The sequence below is a fragment of the Tetrao urogallus genome, assembly GCF_951394365.1.
Source record: "Tetrao urogallus genome assembly, chromosome: 19".
NCBI classification, from domain to species: Eukaryota; Metazoa; Chordata; class Aves; order Galliformes; family Phasianidae; genus Tetrao; species Tetrao urogallus.
The window spans coordinates 4,797,568-4,814,006 of NC_136832.1; the positions used below are offsets into that span (position 1 = coordinate 4,797,568).

Consider the following 16,439-nt stretch of genomic DNA (forward strand, 5'->3'; position numbering starts at 1 on the left):
TCATATAGTGCTCTTTACAATACTCCTTCTCTAAGTACTAAAACATTGTCTGGCTTTATAAGAGAAACCAAGAGAATATTTTTAGACTAAAACAAGGACTTTTTCCCCACTCTACAGAGTTTAAGCAAAATCTGAAAAGGTATGTTGAAACAGAAGTATTTCCTCAGCAAAAGCATGGGATGGGAGCATCATTCATGGGAGGAAAAGCCACAGGCACACAAGGCAGCAGAGCCAAATCAACTACCAATAAAATCTTTATGCACCCCTATAAGTTTCATAGCACAATTCTTTGAGAAAAAGGCCTCTGATACATGTCCTTCAGGACTTATGATTTTTGCACTAGCAGGAGCAGTAACATAGTTGATGGTTTCATTAAAAAGAGTTTCCCTCTGAAATGGTTTAAGAGGCCAAGCATAAAACATTCATTCAAATAAGCCTCATGACCCCTGTCAGATGCTCTCAGCAAAAGGAAATCTAATATGCTACAGAGCTCCTAATAAAACATTTATGTAGGCTTTTCCAGAACAGTATAGCACCACTTGTAAAAATTATTACCAATGCAATTTTTATAATACTCAGCTTGTGTAGGCCTAGGAAGACTCTTTTCTGTAACTCCTCTCACCACTTGCACTTCCAGTGTAGCAATCTCTGCCTAGCAAGGGGCCCTTTATTATTCACAAGCAAGCATCACCCAAGCAACCAGAAATCCAGAGGACTGTAACAGCTCTGTGGCCCATCCACACATCCTGCAGAAGCTGTCTTCAGTAGCAGCAGCAATGCACACACAAATCCTTCCCTCCTTTCTGTATCCCTACGCTTCCAACCCAAAGACCACAAACAGCAACTTGAACTGTAAGCGTAGAAGCAGTGACCGCTTACAGCATGGCACCTCCTGAGGATCACGAGGCACCTTGAGGAACTGGAAGGAGTATTCAAGAGCATTCGGATGGATGTGAGCGTTCTGATTCACCCCACTGAGCACAATGCTCTCAGCGCTGCTCAAAACTGAAGCCCTTATTTGGAATAAACAAAAATTAATGATTTCTTCAGGGAAGCAAGGCTGTAGAGTTGTCTTCCACATCTTAGTCAGCTTTGCTCCCAAAAATTGAGCCCTATTTGCAACGAGTGACAGCACACCTTGCAGTTCTACTTGTTTTTAAAGCCATCAGAAAATTATTCAGAAAAAGCCCAAACATCAAAGACTGAAGTTATAAGAGCTGGACTTCTGCTACACTTCATACTTTCAGTACAGATCTGAGCTAAAAAGAAACAACCAAACAAAAACAATTTCAGATCTCAGTGTTCCTTAACTCTATTCTCATGTATTTCTGTGGCAACAGAATTAAACCAAAGAGCGTAAGCACACTTTTTGCAGAAGGCAAGCAAACATACTGTACCATTAGAAATGAAGAAGTGAAATAAGTTCCCTCTGACATTCAGTTCCCCTGAGCAAAGTGAATTCGAGCAGGCAACAATTAAAAGTTATAGCTTAATAAAAAGCAACCTATAAAATGTGAACAAGTTCACATCGCAAAGGAACCTTCATGGCAACTCTCCTGCCTTCCTTCTGCCTTTACAGACCCACTCTTAATGCCTTCATACATTTTCATGTCCGTACTTAAGAACAAAAGAGGAGAAACAGTAAAGACTTCACGAAAACAGAGGAAAATGTCATACACTGCATGGAAAATTACACACCACAGACACCATGGTAGCAAATACCACTTCCCCAGCTCAGCTCAGCTCCTCTCCAAGTCTGCACAGAGCCATTTTTATGCAAAGCAGCATCTGTCAACAGGAGCTGTGGTTTCACAGCACCGTTTTTGCCAGCAGAGGCCATTTTACAAGACAGCACAATTCTGAATGGGTTTAGAAAGGCAATAACAATAAATATATAAAAATAAAGCCACCCACAAAATACAAACGAAGAACCACATACAGACAATTACTAAGTATCCTGACTTGCTACCAATAACTCTACTCACGAGCATCTAATAAATCATAACAAGGTCCTCAATTAATAAAGTCTTTCATTTTTGTCCATGTAATTGCATTCAAAGTCACTGGTGCTTTCCCCTTCTCTTGACACATCATAAACACTTCCAGGATTATCTGCCTTTCTTCGTTCCCCATCTCCAAAAAGAGATAAAAGAGACCTTTCCCACATAGGTCCACCCACTGCCCCCTTCAAGGGTCACCACATCCATCCTGGTCTCTCCAAACCACAAGGCAAGTTCTTCCATTCTTTCCTTCCAAGTTCTTTCCCACTCTTCCTTCATTTTCTTCTCACATCCTGAGCAAACAGCATAGCCCAAAGATCAGCAAATGCACATATGTATGTACGCACACCCATCTCCAGGCAGGAGCTATCAGGAATTGTATCTGCCTTTAACATGTTAACTCAGATTTGTTTTAAGGCAGGATAAAAGCAGGCTTATGATGTCAATCCAAGCACATCTAACGGCTCCTGGATGCTAATAAACAGTACAAGGACAAAAAAGTGAGCGCTCCCTTTCTCACATTTAGCCTTCCAGCTACCTGCTATCTCAAAAACAGGAGCAGCAGAAACCCCGGTGTGCTCCATTACCCTTCATTAGGTTCTTCTGCCAGTACTTTGAGAGATTTTTGAGCATTCTGGTACTGTAAGCAACCACAAAGACCTCCAAGAAATCCCACAGCTTAGCTGAACACAAGGGGTCTGTACACACCACGAAGGCCTTTCCTCTTCCATATGAGGCCCAGGCTGACATAGCTCATCTCTAACACACCTCAGCAATACAGACCATGGTAAAAGGCACGATACCAATTCTTCTGCCTGCTCCAAAAGGAAAACAGAACTTCTCCATCACACATAACCAACAACAGATTCTTCCTTCTACATTTTCTCCTGTGAAAATGCTGCTGAGAGCAAACCATTTGCAGAATGTATATTTTAGACTCAGATCTTATGCATGTCATAGTAAAAGACTTTAAGCACATACTAATGCCAAAGCAGAGTCCTACCCCAGATAATATTCCAAAAAATAAAAGCAAAATAGAAACAGTAAGAAATGTTATTTACTGAGACTTTCCAAAGCGAGCCCTAACTTCTAAACAAAGAGCACAGCTCTCTCCTCAGAGGAAAAATAAGAAAAACTGAAAGAGTTCAGAAGAAAGACCCATTTCAGACTAAGCAGTGCTACTAACAGTGCTACTGTTACCCTTAGTAAGATACTGTGCAGTAAGAAGCACACTAAAAACCACCAAGACTTGACACATCCTGAAGATAGCAAGCCACAAAGTTGCAAAGCAATCATAAAAACTTGAGCTAAACATAAAAAATTCTACGGAAGTGTTGTCCTGCTATACCCAAACAGACATCACTCAGCAGCCATAAACAATTAGCTCGTAACTTAAACAGTTTACTCAATGCAGTTGATACTTCAAAAGCATCTGATGATTTCCTCTGTATTCCAGCAAGCACCAAAATCAGCTTTATCTACAGCACTGTCACAATGATAGAAGACCTTTTACAACAAAAGCTTGTACATAAATGTACAAGATACCATGCAATAGTCAGTGAACACAAAATCCTACGCAGGTATAAATGAAGATAAATTTGATGCTTCCTTGAAATACAAGGAATCAACTGCAGACTTGCAAACTACGCTCTCGTATTTCCGGTGATTGCATCTACTTCTGAGCAGATGGTGCCAATTTCTGTTTCGCAACTTAAGAGCAGCAGCTGGCTATACTGCCTTACAGCAATATTTTGCCTTTGGTTCTGAAGGCAGAGAGATGGAAGCTGACAGCACAAATGCCTACAGATCACACCTGTGACATAAGCAAAGCACCCAATCCATAGCCAGCATATCAGAATTATCTTAGACATAACTCTGTCACTAAGTCTTACATTAAAAGCCTGCTTACATTTTCATAGTCCTTCATGGTCCGAGCTCTGATTGGTGAGACTGTGTCTTCTGCTACATCTGGTAAACCTGGACATTGAAGAGACAGAATGAGTTCAGACAGGGGAATCCAAGATAGGTTTCACTCTGGAAACACTGAGTTTTAGTATTACCTTCTAGTCACAGTCAGGATTTTTTTCTGCTCCCAATACCTGGTCTATCAAAACCTCTGAATTTTGAACTTTTAAATCAAGAGGTACATCAAAGTTAAGCTGTACAAGAGGCACTTCTAAACACAAGCCTTCAGAGCATCTGCAACAGGCTTCAGTATCAGAATGAAGTCCTATTAAGCTATTAGAAGTTGGAAACGACCAGCATCAGTATTCCTAAAGCATAATGCCTTCTAAACACGTATGTATTTAAACTGCTTGCATGCATGCTCCGCAACAACTGCATTTAACAGGGCTGCCTAACCATTCCATTCAAAGCTCCCATGAGAGTAAACTTAATGAAAATAGCAAGAATGTATACAGCTCATAGCACTCGGGTTATCCGAAGTACAAAGAGGCATCTGTGGCCTTAGGCTATCACCCACGTGAATTCAAACACTTCATTAAAGTACATTCAAAGTCATTGTGTAACCAGCCTTTAAAGCATCCCAGGCAATACCAGCAAACTGTTTTTAACTCTTTGACATTCTTAACAATCACAAAACTGCATTCCTCGAGCCCAGTCACATTATTTGGCAGCAGCAGCACCACTGCTTGCTTTTGGCAGCCAGGAGGTCCTGGTGAGCCTGGCTCAGTCTGCATTCCCCGCTTCTGCGCAACGAGGTGAGCCGGGTTACAGCGCTGGATGCAGGCGGGAACAAAGGCAAATCAGAAACACGCGCCTTAGGCTCGCGGAGCAGAACAAAGAACAGCTTGACCAGCAGTTCTTCTCAATGTAACACCTTCCAGCCATTTTATCTCAAAAGAAGCTTTATTCCGTTCCTGTCAGCCAGCCTGAAGGATGCCGAACGTAACGGCACCTCGTCATTTAGAAAAATAGATCTAACTACAGCTTCTGTTCAGCACAGGGGGAAAGTTCTCAAGGTGGGAGCAGATAAAGCGTGAGGCGCCGAGTCCATCCCCGGCGTTCAGACAGAAGGGAGCCGGGCAGCCTCACACAGGCAGCGCGCAGCGCCCGTCACCTCCCCCAACCCGCCGGGACCCGCAGCCCACACGCAGCGCCCGCCGCCCCGCCTCACCTCGGCAGCCGGCCGGCTCGAGCTGCGGGCCCTCGCGGGAGATGTCTGGCAGCGCGGAGACACTGCGGAGAAAGCACGGCGCTAAGAAGGCCCGACACGCACCACGGGGGGCGGCGGGCCGGTTCCTCAGCCCGGGCCGGTTACCTCAGCTCCGCGTACCCTGAGAACCGCTCGCCTACCTGCCCTCGAAGCCCACCGGCAGCGTTACGTCTTCCCCTGGTAGAGAATCCATACCGCCCGCAGCCAGCCACGGCTCCGGCGCCTTTGTGCGTAGCTTTGGCGGCTCCGCTGGAATTCAAACGGCCGCAACCGCTTCCGCCATCTTTGCGTCGACGGAGATGAAGCCGCTGAAGGCAGCGCGGAGGAGGGCGGGGGGGAGGGCACAATGGGAACGAAAGGGGAGGCGCCATCTTTGTTGTGGGTACTGGCAGGAGGCGGGCGAGCGGGCGCCATGTTGGTTGAGGGCACAGCGGGGCGGTGACTGCCAGCTAGGCACGAGAGGAGAGCGGTGGGCGCCATCTTGAGTGAGGGAAGAAGCAGCGACGGACAGAGCCGCCATCTTTTTAAAGCAGACAGAGAGGCGGCGACAGCGGGCCGTCGTCTTTACTGAGGTTACAGCGTCAGACTTGGAGAGTGAAATACTTGAGTTTGACGACAAAGTTGCAGTCACGGGCAGAGCGTAGTCACGCAGAGGGCCGGCCTTGCTTTGCTTCACACATCTACCTCAGCGTTTCAGACTGTGGCACTGACGTACCTCCCTGTGACATTCTAGACTTGAGTCAGAGCACTGGGATTTTCCCAGTGAGAAAGGGATATTTCTGCAGCTGCTGGCCCTGAGGGGTGGGGAAATCCAGACAGCGAGCGCTCTTCTTCGTGGCACTGTAACATAAGGACACTCTGTGGGGTGGGACACACACCGCTCTCCCCTCAGGATCAGCAACAGCGTTTGGTTTCCTCGGCTCTTTCAAGTGTGTCACGTTTCCCTCAGTCACCAGCCAGGCTGCCTCAGGGGAATTCTCACCTGGCTGGGAAATAGGCCAACGGTGGGGCTGGCACAGACTGTGGGCTGTGATGATTAGCTTTATGTTCTCGGCATATCTCCCTGCAGCTGTGCTTGTTGGGAGCAGGTGAATGCTGTCAGCCTGGGTGTGCCCCAGTCCCAGCCCCAGGCGTCTGTGGTGGTTGTGAGCCGCCCATCCCTGCTTCTATCACTCTTCTCTGGATGCACATGAGTGCACGTGGGGCAGCTGTCGGTGCTCCTAAAAGCAAGGAAATGCATGCTTGGTACAGCTAAGCTCTTAATCTTATCTCCTTTCCAGTAAGCTATGCCTGATGTTTTGCACTTGGGCTCCAAGGGTCCTAAGATATGCTCTGTCCCTTCAACTCCCTCACTGCCTTCCAGAAACATTTGTCACCTCATGTGACCGGCTCCCCTTTCGCAATGGCCTCACCTTCTGTCCTGCTGAAGTTCACTGTGCAAACCAGGTCTTACAGATGGCACCAAGATCACTTCATCCCGTCTGCAGTGTGCCTGCACATCCTTACAAAGCAGAAATGAGTGTTCACTTCATAAAATGAGTGAATATTTACTTAGAATACCAGTGTGGTGTTGGTTAAGGTTACAGTAGGATATTATGTATTTGATGCATGCCATTAAGTCACCATCCATCAGCCACAAAGGTGAGACTGCAGAGTCCCAGCATATTCCTTCATGAAAGAAAATCAGAAGGGCCCTCCTTGTCAACACTTCATGAAATGATTGTCTGATGGACAACAGCATATGGACAGAGATGTACACAAATACATATGCAGATGTGATGGAAAACTCCCCTGGGTTACTGCACTGCCCAAAGCTTTAAAATCTGCAACTGCAAGAGGCAAGGAAGGTAAACGTATTGCCTGAAAGCCATTAACAACTTCTGGTAATCTTCTTAATGTTATTTAACCTTATCTTAATTAGCAGTACATTTGGGGAGATTATGGAAAATCCTTGGACCAGCAAGCCAGGCTGGAATGGTGTTCTCCTACTTCAGAAGCCAGTCTGAGATTCTTACTGCTCCAGAAACAAAGTGCTAAAGGGAGTTTAAGAAATACATACTTATGGACAGTGCAATGGAATGATCTATGAACAGGTTGCCCAAAGAATTGTGGATGCCCCATCCCTGGAGGAGTTCAAAACAAAGCTGGATGCGGTCCTGGGCAGCCTGATCTGGTAGGAGGCAACCAGTCCACAGCAGAGGGTCAGAACTGGATGATCTTTAAAGTCTCTTCCAACTTGAGCCACTTTATGATTCTGTGTTGACCACAAAGTCTGAGGGAGCAAGGTGACAGCCTGCTGCTCAGTGCAGAAGCATGGTGCTGGCACAAGGATGGATGTCACCATCAGCTGAACCTGGGTTGCTTGCTGTCCTCAAGTCTTGGCACTGGCGACCTAGTTCAGCATTCAGTTTTGCTCACTCCTGAGCAAAATTCCTCCTCAGCTAAGTCATGCAGAATCAAACTGTTCTGCTAATGCAAATCAGGTCTCAATAAACTCCCTGGAATTTCACTAGTGTGGCCTTTGCTTTTATAGCTCTGGCTCAATTAAGCATTTGAATGAACACATAGTTCTTAAGTTCACTCAATTGATGCTGGCTCACCTCTCTTCAGGTTCTTCGCTTAATAGGAGTCAAAGAGTTAGACATAACGTTCCAGGCATAAAGGCGTAACTAACCTTTAGCATTTGTATTTACATCAAACAGATAATACTGACAAGTGAGAAAGAAGTGCAAGTTTATCATAAGTCCTTTTGCAGACATGGCCAAAAAAATGTCCAACACTGCTGATGCCACAGATGTGGATTTCAGAGTGTGTAATAAGCGTAAATTTTCTTTGAAAGACCCATTGTGCTCACAAAGAAAAAATACGATACAATATCCTCTTCTAATTTCTTTGCTCTGAAGGTTTCATTTTTAATGACTGCATAGATCTCTGACAAAATACGTCTATGTGAACATCACATTAAATGATGGGGAAATAAGGGCTGGCTGTCCAGCTACCAAACACACGAATGAAAGCTGAAAGCTGGGATGGTTAATAAGCAGACACAACAGATCACAGGGCTCATTTTTTAGATGGATTATCTGACACGGTGTCAGCTGGACTAATGAATATCTGATGTTGAAAAACATTTTTAGGCCACAGTTCTCATCTCACATACAGCAGTATAATGAAGGAATAATTATCTTGGAACAAATGCCATTACTGGGATGAGATCAGATTCATTCCTTTAGGTTTCAAGCCAGCTTTGATTGCTATCTGTACAAAGACTCCTGCTGAACTCAAATGAACAAAAAACAAATGCAAAAATCCAAGTGGCATAGATACAAATTATATACATTTATTTTTATTCATTTTAAATAACATTCTTCTGTATAAATTCTGACATATATTCAAATCATACACTTTTTTTTTTCCCTAGAAATGCATTTGTAAGCATAGCATATGCTTAGGAGACGCCTTATTTGGATGTGTAGTAAGACTGATGGGTTTCAGTTGGGAGCAAGTACAAGGCCCACATTTTTCTGATTTTAATCCATTCCTCTGACACACAAAGAACAGAATCCTGTGGGAGCTCATTTCAAAACTTCATTTTAACAAGAAATGTATTTTTAGGATACAATCTTAAATCCATTACTTAAAGGAGACTGTGCAAATTATCTGCCACATTTACATTGCATTTAACATTTATGATAAGACACTGTATAGCAGTGGTTAACTGGCCCAGGATACCTGAAGGATGCTGAATACATCCTCTTCTCTTTCGAAAAAAGACATCCAGTGTGCTAAGTTTGTTCAGCCTGGTCCAAGGGAATTATCATTCCAATGGATGACATCTCCTGACAGCTCCCCAGGGCTACTGCTCCACACAGTTATTTCTAGCTGCAGTGGTTCCTAAGATTTAAGATCATCTACTCACATTAACCCAATCATACTTTTGCACTTTGCTTACCAAATACTCTCCTAAATTGTGAGCCAGCCAGGCTGCCCCATGCCTTTGACACATCATTGCTTTTTGCCCTTTATCTGCTCCATTATATCCTCTTGCCTTCAGTTATTTGTGGAACTGAACTCACCCCATCCAGACCAGCTGGATCCACAGAGCCTCACAACCCCGAGGATCGTGCCTGCACAGCTGGCTTCCCACCCCTACTCACCTCATCGTACCTTTTCTGTGTTCTCCAGCTACTTTACCATCCCACCACTGCCTTTCCACACAGTGGTCACACCACTGCAGCCAGACAGCGGTATGGTCCATTAGAATTGAAAGCTTCAGATATCTGTATTTCTACATCAGCCCTACAAGTCATCTAGATGCCTTTGCCTTTTCCTGACAGACACTGAGTTGGGCCCCAGTCCATTCTGGCTAATCTACCCATGGCATTTGCAAACCTCAGCATCTGGGAAGCTTCGAGACAAGTTGTGACATAGGGCAGGCTGCTGTTCCTAGTGGCCTTTCATACCCTGGCACAGGTGTTCTGGCTCTACACTCCATCCACAAGTGATGCCAACCCAAGCTGACTGGAGATGTAACTTGCTTCACCTTCCACAGTGCCTGGGGGGTGACTGCATGATTGACGGAGGCAGCAAGGAGAACCTAATCTCAGATCAAAGTCAAACATGAAGCTGTTTATTCTTTCTTTGCTGGGGTTTCCCTTTATAAATATAATTCCTCCACACCAAAGTTCTGGCTGGCTGGCGATGGCTGCTCCACCCTGCTGAGTCAGCTTGCAATCTGACAAGCACTGTCCCACTGCCACATCCTTTCTGTGCTTTCTTCTGCTGTCCAAACTTGGGCAGCCAGGCCCCACCTCAGCCATTCTTCTCATCACAACTGCAGAGGCCATCTAGATCCCTTTGTCCAGATGTACAACCCCCACAGACCATGGCTGCATCCCCCTCCTTTGCATAAGGCATCCTGACCTCCTCGTCTTTTCAAACTCAGGGCTAAAACACAAAGCTCTTAAGAGTTCTGGAGGCCAGAAGCAACCCAGACACAAACATCTGCCTTTGCAGTGTATGGGATGGGAGGGCTCAGCACCTGAACTCATGCTCCAGTTCACCAGATGGTTGGTATTTTTACAGCCAGAGAAAAATTAAACCCTATTCCAGTTACAAGGTAGCCTATTGTCTTATCAAATCCGGGGAAGAGGTGTTTTGTGGCAAAGAGGATAACATCTACTAAAATGTTCTGGAAACATTAGAGTGAACAACCCATCCTTCACTTTGCCTGCTAGCATTAGTCCCAGAAGCTAACAGTTCCTAAATTACCTTTCCCCACCCTATGAAGTGACCAAGTGCAAGCGTATCACAAAATGAGCACTGTCAAATAATTACAATTTTTAGGAAATTCTCTATTTGTCACCACTCTGCTCTTTAAAAGCTGGAAGAGTAACTCAAGGATTAGCAAATATCCAGATTTTCTCCTCCCTTCCTCCCCCATTTTATAACTAAATGTAGCACTGCTCAAACTTCAGGCCAATTTACAGAACTACAGGACCTCACTCAGGCCCATAGCAGGCAGCAGGATCTCTTCCACATTCCTCTATGCAATACCACATTCTCCTCTCACCATCATTTCTCACCATCCTCTTGGCTATTCTCCCTCCTTGCTGTGCCTCACCTTTAAATCAAGCAACAAGCTTTTGAAGCAGAAATGGCATCTTTGTGCTTGTGTTCAGAGCACCTATTCCCCACTCCCCCAAAAGTCTCCAAAGATAAGAAAAGCCTCCATGCAGCAAATAAATAGTCACCACATTCTTCCTACCATTTCTCACGCTGAGAAATATTTATTTTGCCGGGCTCTGAGGATGCATCAGCCAGCTCCTGCTGACCCTTAGCAGGTACTTCATTCCTCCTCAGCACCAGTCGCTTGCAGAGCACCAACACGTACAGTGATGCAGCTTTGTTTTGCAGGTCGCCTGTGAGTTGGGTGTAATATCTGTGCATATCCAGCAGCACGCTATTGATTTACATGGGGCTGGCCCAGCAGTACCAGCAAGGTGCCCCATGGCACGACTTCCCCAAGCTGTGCTGCCCATTTGTTGTTCTCTCTGTCTGCCAGGCCCACTGAAAACTCAGGGGAACCCATAAAACCTTGTTGAATTCTAGACAGCTGATTCTCCTCCACCACCTTGTGCTACATGAATTTCCTGAAAGCACCCGTGCACGTTCAGCTTTTAAGGCCAGAAGTGCAAATCGGTTTCTGCGAGTATTGAGACTGAAAGCCATTTCCACCCAAATCCAGGCAATTTTTGCCTTCATCCTTCAAGAGAAGCCAGCAGGCTGCAGCCAGCCATAGCCATCACCATGTCCAATGGGAGGAACAGCACCGAGATCCCAAATGTGAGGAGCTTCAGGAAAGCTCAGTCATTGAGAGCAGGCTCTCAATGCATCCATGCCAGTGTATTTGCATCTTGTACAGAGACTTAAAAACAAGTAACCAAAAGGTACATCTGCCTGCTGGATACCTCCAGGCTTTACTCGTGGCAACGCTGGCTACTCACTCTGTATTTAAAGGAATAGGGAAATTTGACAGATGCAAGTAGGGAGCACTCACATTTTCTCTAAAAAACAAAGTTATTCAATGACACACTAGAAGAAAAGCTTTAAGCAGTGGGTGTTGCCAGAGTCCCAGCTCTGACAATATTGCCATCTAATTTACAGTATTTTAAACAACCTCTTTTTTTTTTTCTTTTTTTTCTTTTTAAACAATGCCACTAATCACTGTACAATTAAAATCTAGATGATAAAATATGACTGGGGAACAGAGGAGGTTGGGGAGGGGTCCACGGTTTTGCTGTTGGCTTTTTTGGTTGTTTGTCTTTTTTTTTACAAATAATTACAAATACAGCTCCAAGAAGATATATTACATTTTATATACAGAACACACCATTGCTATCAGGGTAGGGTATTAAGCCTAGCTTTTATTTGTACACAGCAACCCTGAGATGTCTTGTCGTCTTCCCTTGCACAGAAACTATACAAGTTCATTAACCTCTTCTAGAAAAAAAAAAAAAAAAAGTGGATTGCTATGTTTTAATAGCATCATCACCCTGTATAAATACTCAGAAAGGGAAAAGCTTACTCTCCTCCCTAACTCCAATATCTTTGTGATATTTTTTCCTGTTTCCCAGCTTTGTGGAAACTGTTAATGGTGACTTTTGTTCAAGTGTGCAACTCACTCCTCTACTTGCTTGGTAGTACAATAAAGAATCATTTCCCATTTTTTGTCCTCCTTTTCAAGCAAATTCACATCAGGAAGTAATACAAAGCCTTTACAAAGGTCTGTTTCCTGAAAATCCACTGTTAATCCATAAGCTACTTTTCAAGCTAAAGATGCAGGCATAAGTGTTAGGTTGGCTGGAAACAGAGTAGCTTCTGATTAATGGGGCATTGCTTTCACTGCCCCATCACCTCTACATAAAAAGGATATTTTAAGATCAGCATAATCGAGTCTTGTACTGACAGTGAATTATGTGGGTCCTTACGGAGAACAACACACTGAATGCATTTCACCACGTTACCTGCCGTTCGGGCACTACAGCTTCCTCCTGTTCACCTGCAAGCTACAGCATGCCCAGCTAAGAGTATCTGAAGAGCAAATTCCTCTGCACGGAGCCTTGGCACGGATCCTGATACCCCTTCAACAAGCCCTGTAACTTCTTGAAGCCAACTCTGGAACAGCTGGATTGCTTCCTCTTCTAAGCTTTAAAATTGTGCATGGGAGTCGTCAGCGTCAGCTGTCCGTTCGGTGCCACTTCATTCCCATCATCTTCCAGCAGCCCCGAAACATCAGCGTTGGGGATGCTGTCGTGGTAGCTGCTGAAGCTGATGTTGTCCTCTTTGAGTTCAATGGTCCAAAAAGGAGCATTAAGTTTTCTGTTCTGATACTCACGGTACATGTAGACAGCACCCACAAAGCCCATTAGTAGGACCACGACAATGATGATGACTGTCAAAATAATTATATTAAACTGAGTCCAAGAAACATCTGCAAAAGCAGAGGTACTATTGTCAGAGGAACTTAAAGGGAATATAGTCTGTATAGTTGTTGGTGACAATGTACTGTTTGTCACTGCAGTTGGAAGTGACGTTGCCTTGCTAGTGTTCGGAGCAGGACTTATAAACTCTGTTATTTCTGGGCCAAGAGTGGCTTCTACAAAACAAAAAAAAATAGAGATGCAGTCAATAAAGAAACATGATAAACTGCCATCAAACACACTCTTATGTAACAGTTATTATGTCAATCAAATCTACACTGCTAAAGCTGGATGTTTTGCAAAATAGCTCACAAAAAAGGCTAGCCAGGGATTTTTAAAGTAAATCTGTGTGCTAAGTGTTCCCTGATGGCAGAGATCCTGTGAAAATCCGGTGATGGACAGCTGAGTTTACTACCCAAAGACAGATCACAAGTGCACTAACCAAGATTCAATGCTAGGTACGTGACCTCGTGATGAAAGTAAGCCACCTGGTCCAGCTCATGCTTAGCACGTGGAGATGGGACTCCAGCAGGCACAGCAAGAATTTGTGCTTTGGCCCAACAAAGGCAGAGCCTCACTGGAGCAACGGGGCTGGCATAGCACTGTGCACCTTACACAGACACTACAGGCAGGATTTATGTTTGTCTTACCTGTGCAAGATCAAGAGAAAACTGACCCATCAGTATTCTGCTGTCACAGTGCTCAGTACTGGGTTCCAATCCAGTTACACTGTGATATGTAAAAGGACAAAACAATCCCGGTTCTGCTTTCAAATGAAGTCATACACAAACCTCAGGAACCCCTGAGCTGACACAAAGCAGAGGGTAGCTGAACTGCAACTAAAGAATGCTTTGGATGCTCTCCTGAAGCCTGTAAACACATGGGAAGCCAGCCCAGATCCTGTTTTAGTCTCTGCTGCAGGCACATGTCCACACGCCAAGGACAAAGCCACGGGGACAAGCAGAGGGCCTTTCCAACACCACCCTCCTCAGCAGCCTCAGACACAGGCAGCCAAGGAGCTGCCCTCCCTGCAGGGTTAGCTCCCTGCCCTGAGCTGAGGCAGCCTGAAGGGAACGCTGGAGATCTCCGAGGTGAGAAAACAGTGGTTAAGCCTCAGAAAGCACCATAAGAACCTGAGTATCTTTTAAAATGTGACTATAATGAAGTATTTCCTTCACAGGAGTAACCTTTGAATCTATTTTAGACTCTTAAGTAAAAGCAGTAAGAACCTTCCAGAAGCTGAAACCTCAATCAGTCAAAATGTACTCAACACCCATTGTTCCACAGGACTCTCTGCACCCTCTTTTCTCTTCCTTTTCCATTTCTGCTATCAGAAACACAACCTCATCTGAAACCCACGAACAACTGTGGCAATTACAGCTGATGGTGCTGCGCTGTATTGATTCAGCTCTCCTGGAGAGTCTGCTAATGATGACTGAGGAGAGGAGCCACTTCTGAAAGAGTCATTTTGCACAGAGTTGCATCTCCAGTGGCAACAGGAGCTGCTCGTATTGAGCCTGTCTCCAGCCATGGGCCCTCAGAGGGACTCCCAGGAGTTAACTTCAGGCTGATGAATTCCCAGGTCAAGACTGAGAAAGAAATTCCTCTCGAAGAGGCAGCATGAACCTAACTCAGGCTCCTGCTTTGAGTCCTCCCTGCAGCAGCTTCTCTTTTCACTGCAGGTGCTGCATTAGGTTGATAAGGATGCTGAGTGACAGAAAGCACTTCTCTGTGGGTTAATGGGTAGAATCTAGGAATAGGAAGGAACATGACGGGAACAAGAGATTCCTGGATACAGCTTTGGCAGAAGGGCATGAGGAATTCAGTCATTCTTTCCAAATTCCTTCATCAATACTTAATTCTTGGCAAATCCGGACAGTAGCTATAATTAGCAAAAACAGAACTGAGACAATGGCTGATTCACCAGCAAGGAAACAGGACTTTTCAGGGCCTTATATGTGAGTCAGCACCAGCTAAGTGCTGGCAAGGGTGTCCCGGGTGAAAACATATCCTGGAACTGATGACAACATCACAGGAAACAGTGCCATGCTCTGACAGCGGACTGCAGCTTCTGAGCCACAACAAGGGTGCTTGTTTCTGCTCGGCAAGGCCGTGCCAGCCCTCCAGATGTCCTAGGCCTGCTCCTTGAGAGCAGCAGCTGTTCAGTCAATGGGCAGCTTTGGCAGCTTCATCATGAGCGTCATATCCAGCTGCTCTGCTCACCCACAACTCCTGCAAAGCTGCCACTAACTCGTGGCATGAGTGAGCTCCAGGGAGCCGGGGCCGTGCCTGCAGTGCCTAAGGCAGACAGGGATGCTCTGCAGGATGGCATCCCCAGTTTTGGCTTCTTCTGCTCCCTGTTGCACCTCATCACTGCATCAGGATCAGCAGCCATCTGGGGATTCAAACCCTCTACTTTGGTCATCCCATGTGACTCTTGACTGTTCTCCCAAGCTGCTGCTAAAGCATCACACCTGGTAAGGTTTATGAATGGTCCGTGTGGAAAGATGAGGTTGGTTTTAGCCTTGTCCAGGGAGTGCAAGGTGTGTTGTCCTATCAACTCTGATGGCTCAGGAGAGCCTCAGAGCCCAACAATTTCATCTGCAGATCTGGTGAGGATTTCACTCCAGAAGCCACTCCAAACTAGGTCACTCAAACACACTGGTGGTTTGTGAAAATGTCATGCTAAACTAGTTAATGCACAGTACCTCAGCAAGTCAGTCTTTAAACAAGTGAAAGAAACTGTCAGAAAGAGAAAAAGCAGGTGTCAAGGAAACAGGAAAGCTAGACGAACACGTCTCTGTCCCTTTGAACAAGACAATCTTCTCCCACATCAGGAACTGACTTAACAATGTCCTTAAAATAATACGAATTGCAGTGAAAGCTGCAAGTATACAAGCAAAATCATGCATATGGATTTTAATGGAGCAAGGTCACGTAGTTCTTTGTACGATGGCAGAGCTGTGCAGAGCGAGATGATGGATGACCCAATGCAAAACTGTCATTTCCAGGCCTGCATCTGCAAAGTTAGAGCTAATGAGCATTCAACTTTCTTTGTATTGATCATCTCCCTGCACAGAGGGCTCGGTGATTGCACCTCCAGAGAGCAGCACGGGAGTAAAAACCACATTAGCTCCTAATGGAAGATCTGGATTAAATCTCTGTTGGTGACAGGGATGAATTTGGGTCCACGTACACTTGCCCAGCTCTCACCTCTCAGGGCAGATTCAGCTTCCCCATTTGCAAAGCCAAAACAAGAATATCTAGATTAGTTCTGAGTCA

At 45.2% G+C, this 16,439-nt stretch overlaps 2 protein-coding genes across 2 annotated transcripts in view; both read right to left on the bottom strand.

Annotated features, from left to right (window-relative positions):
* Window positions 1-5,716, bottom strand: part of CDK5RAP2 (CDK5 regulatory subunit associated protein 2) — a gene marked incomplete at its 3' end in the record, with an annotated part of 72,142 nt that extends 66,426 nt beyond the window's left edge. The window contains 6 exon segments of the mRNA XM_079544840.1: window positions 3,910-3,977; window positions 5,137-5,198; window positions 5,316-5,376; window positions 5,379-5,511; window positions 5,513-5,536; window positions 5,539-5,716. Of these exon segments, the coding sequence (XP_079400966.1) occupies window positions 3,910-3,977; window positions 5,137-5,198; window positions 5,316-5,376; window positions 5,379-5,511; window positions 5,513-5,536; window positions 5,539-5,655 (465 nt within the window). The 5' untranslated portion in view covers window positions 5,656-5,716.
* A 7,162-nt stretch (window positions 5,717-12,878) lies between these two features.
* MEGF9 (multiple EGF like domains 9) overlaps window positions 12,879-16,439 on the bottom strand; it is a gene marked incomplete at both ends in the record, with an annotated part of 32,382 nt that continues 28,821 nt past the window's right edge. The window contains one exon of the mRNA XM_079544691.1: window positions 12,879-13,333. Coding sequence (XP_079400817.1) covers window positions 12,879-13,333 — 455 coding nt within the window. The remainder of the gene's footprint in view (window positions 13,334-16,439) is intronic.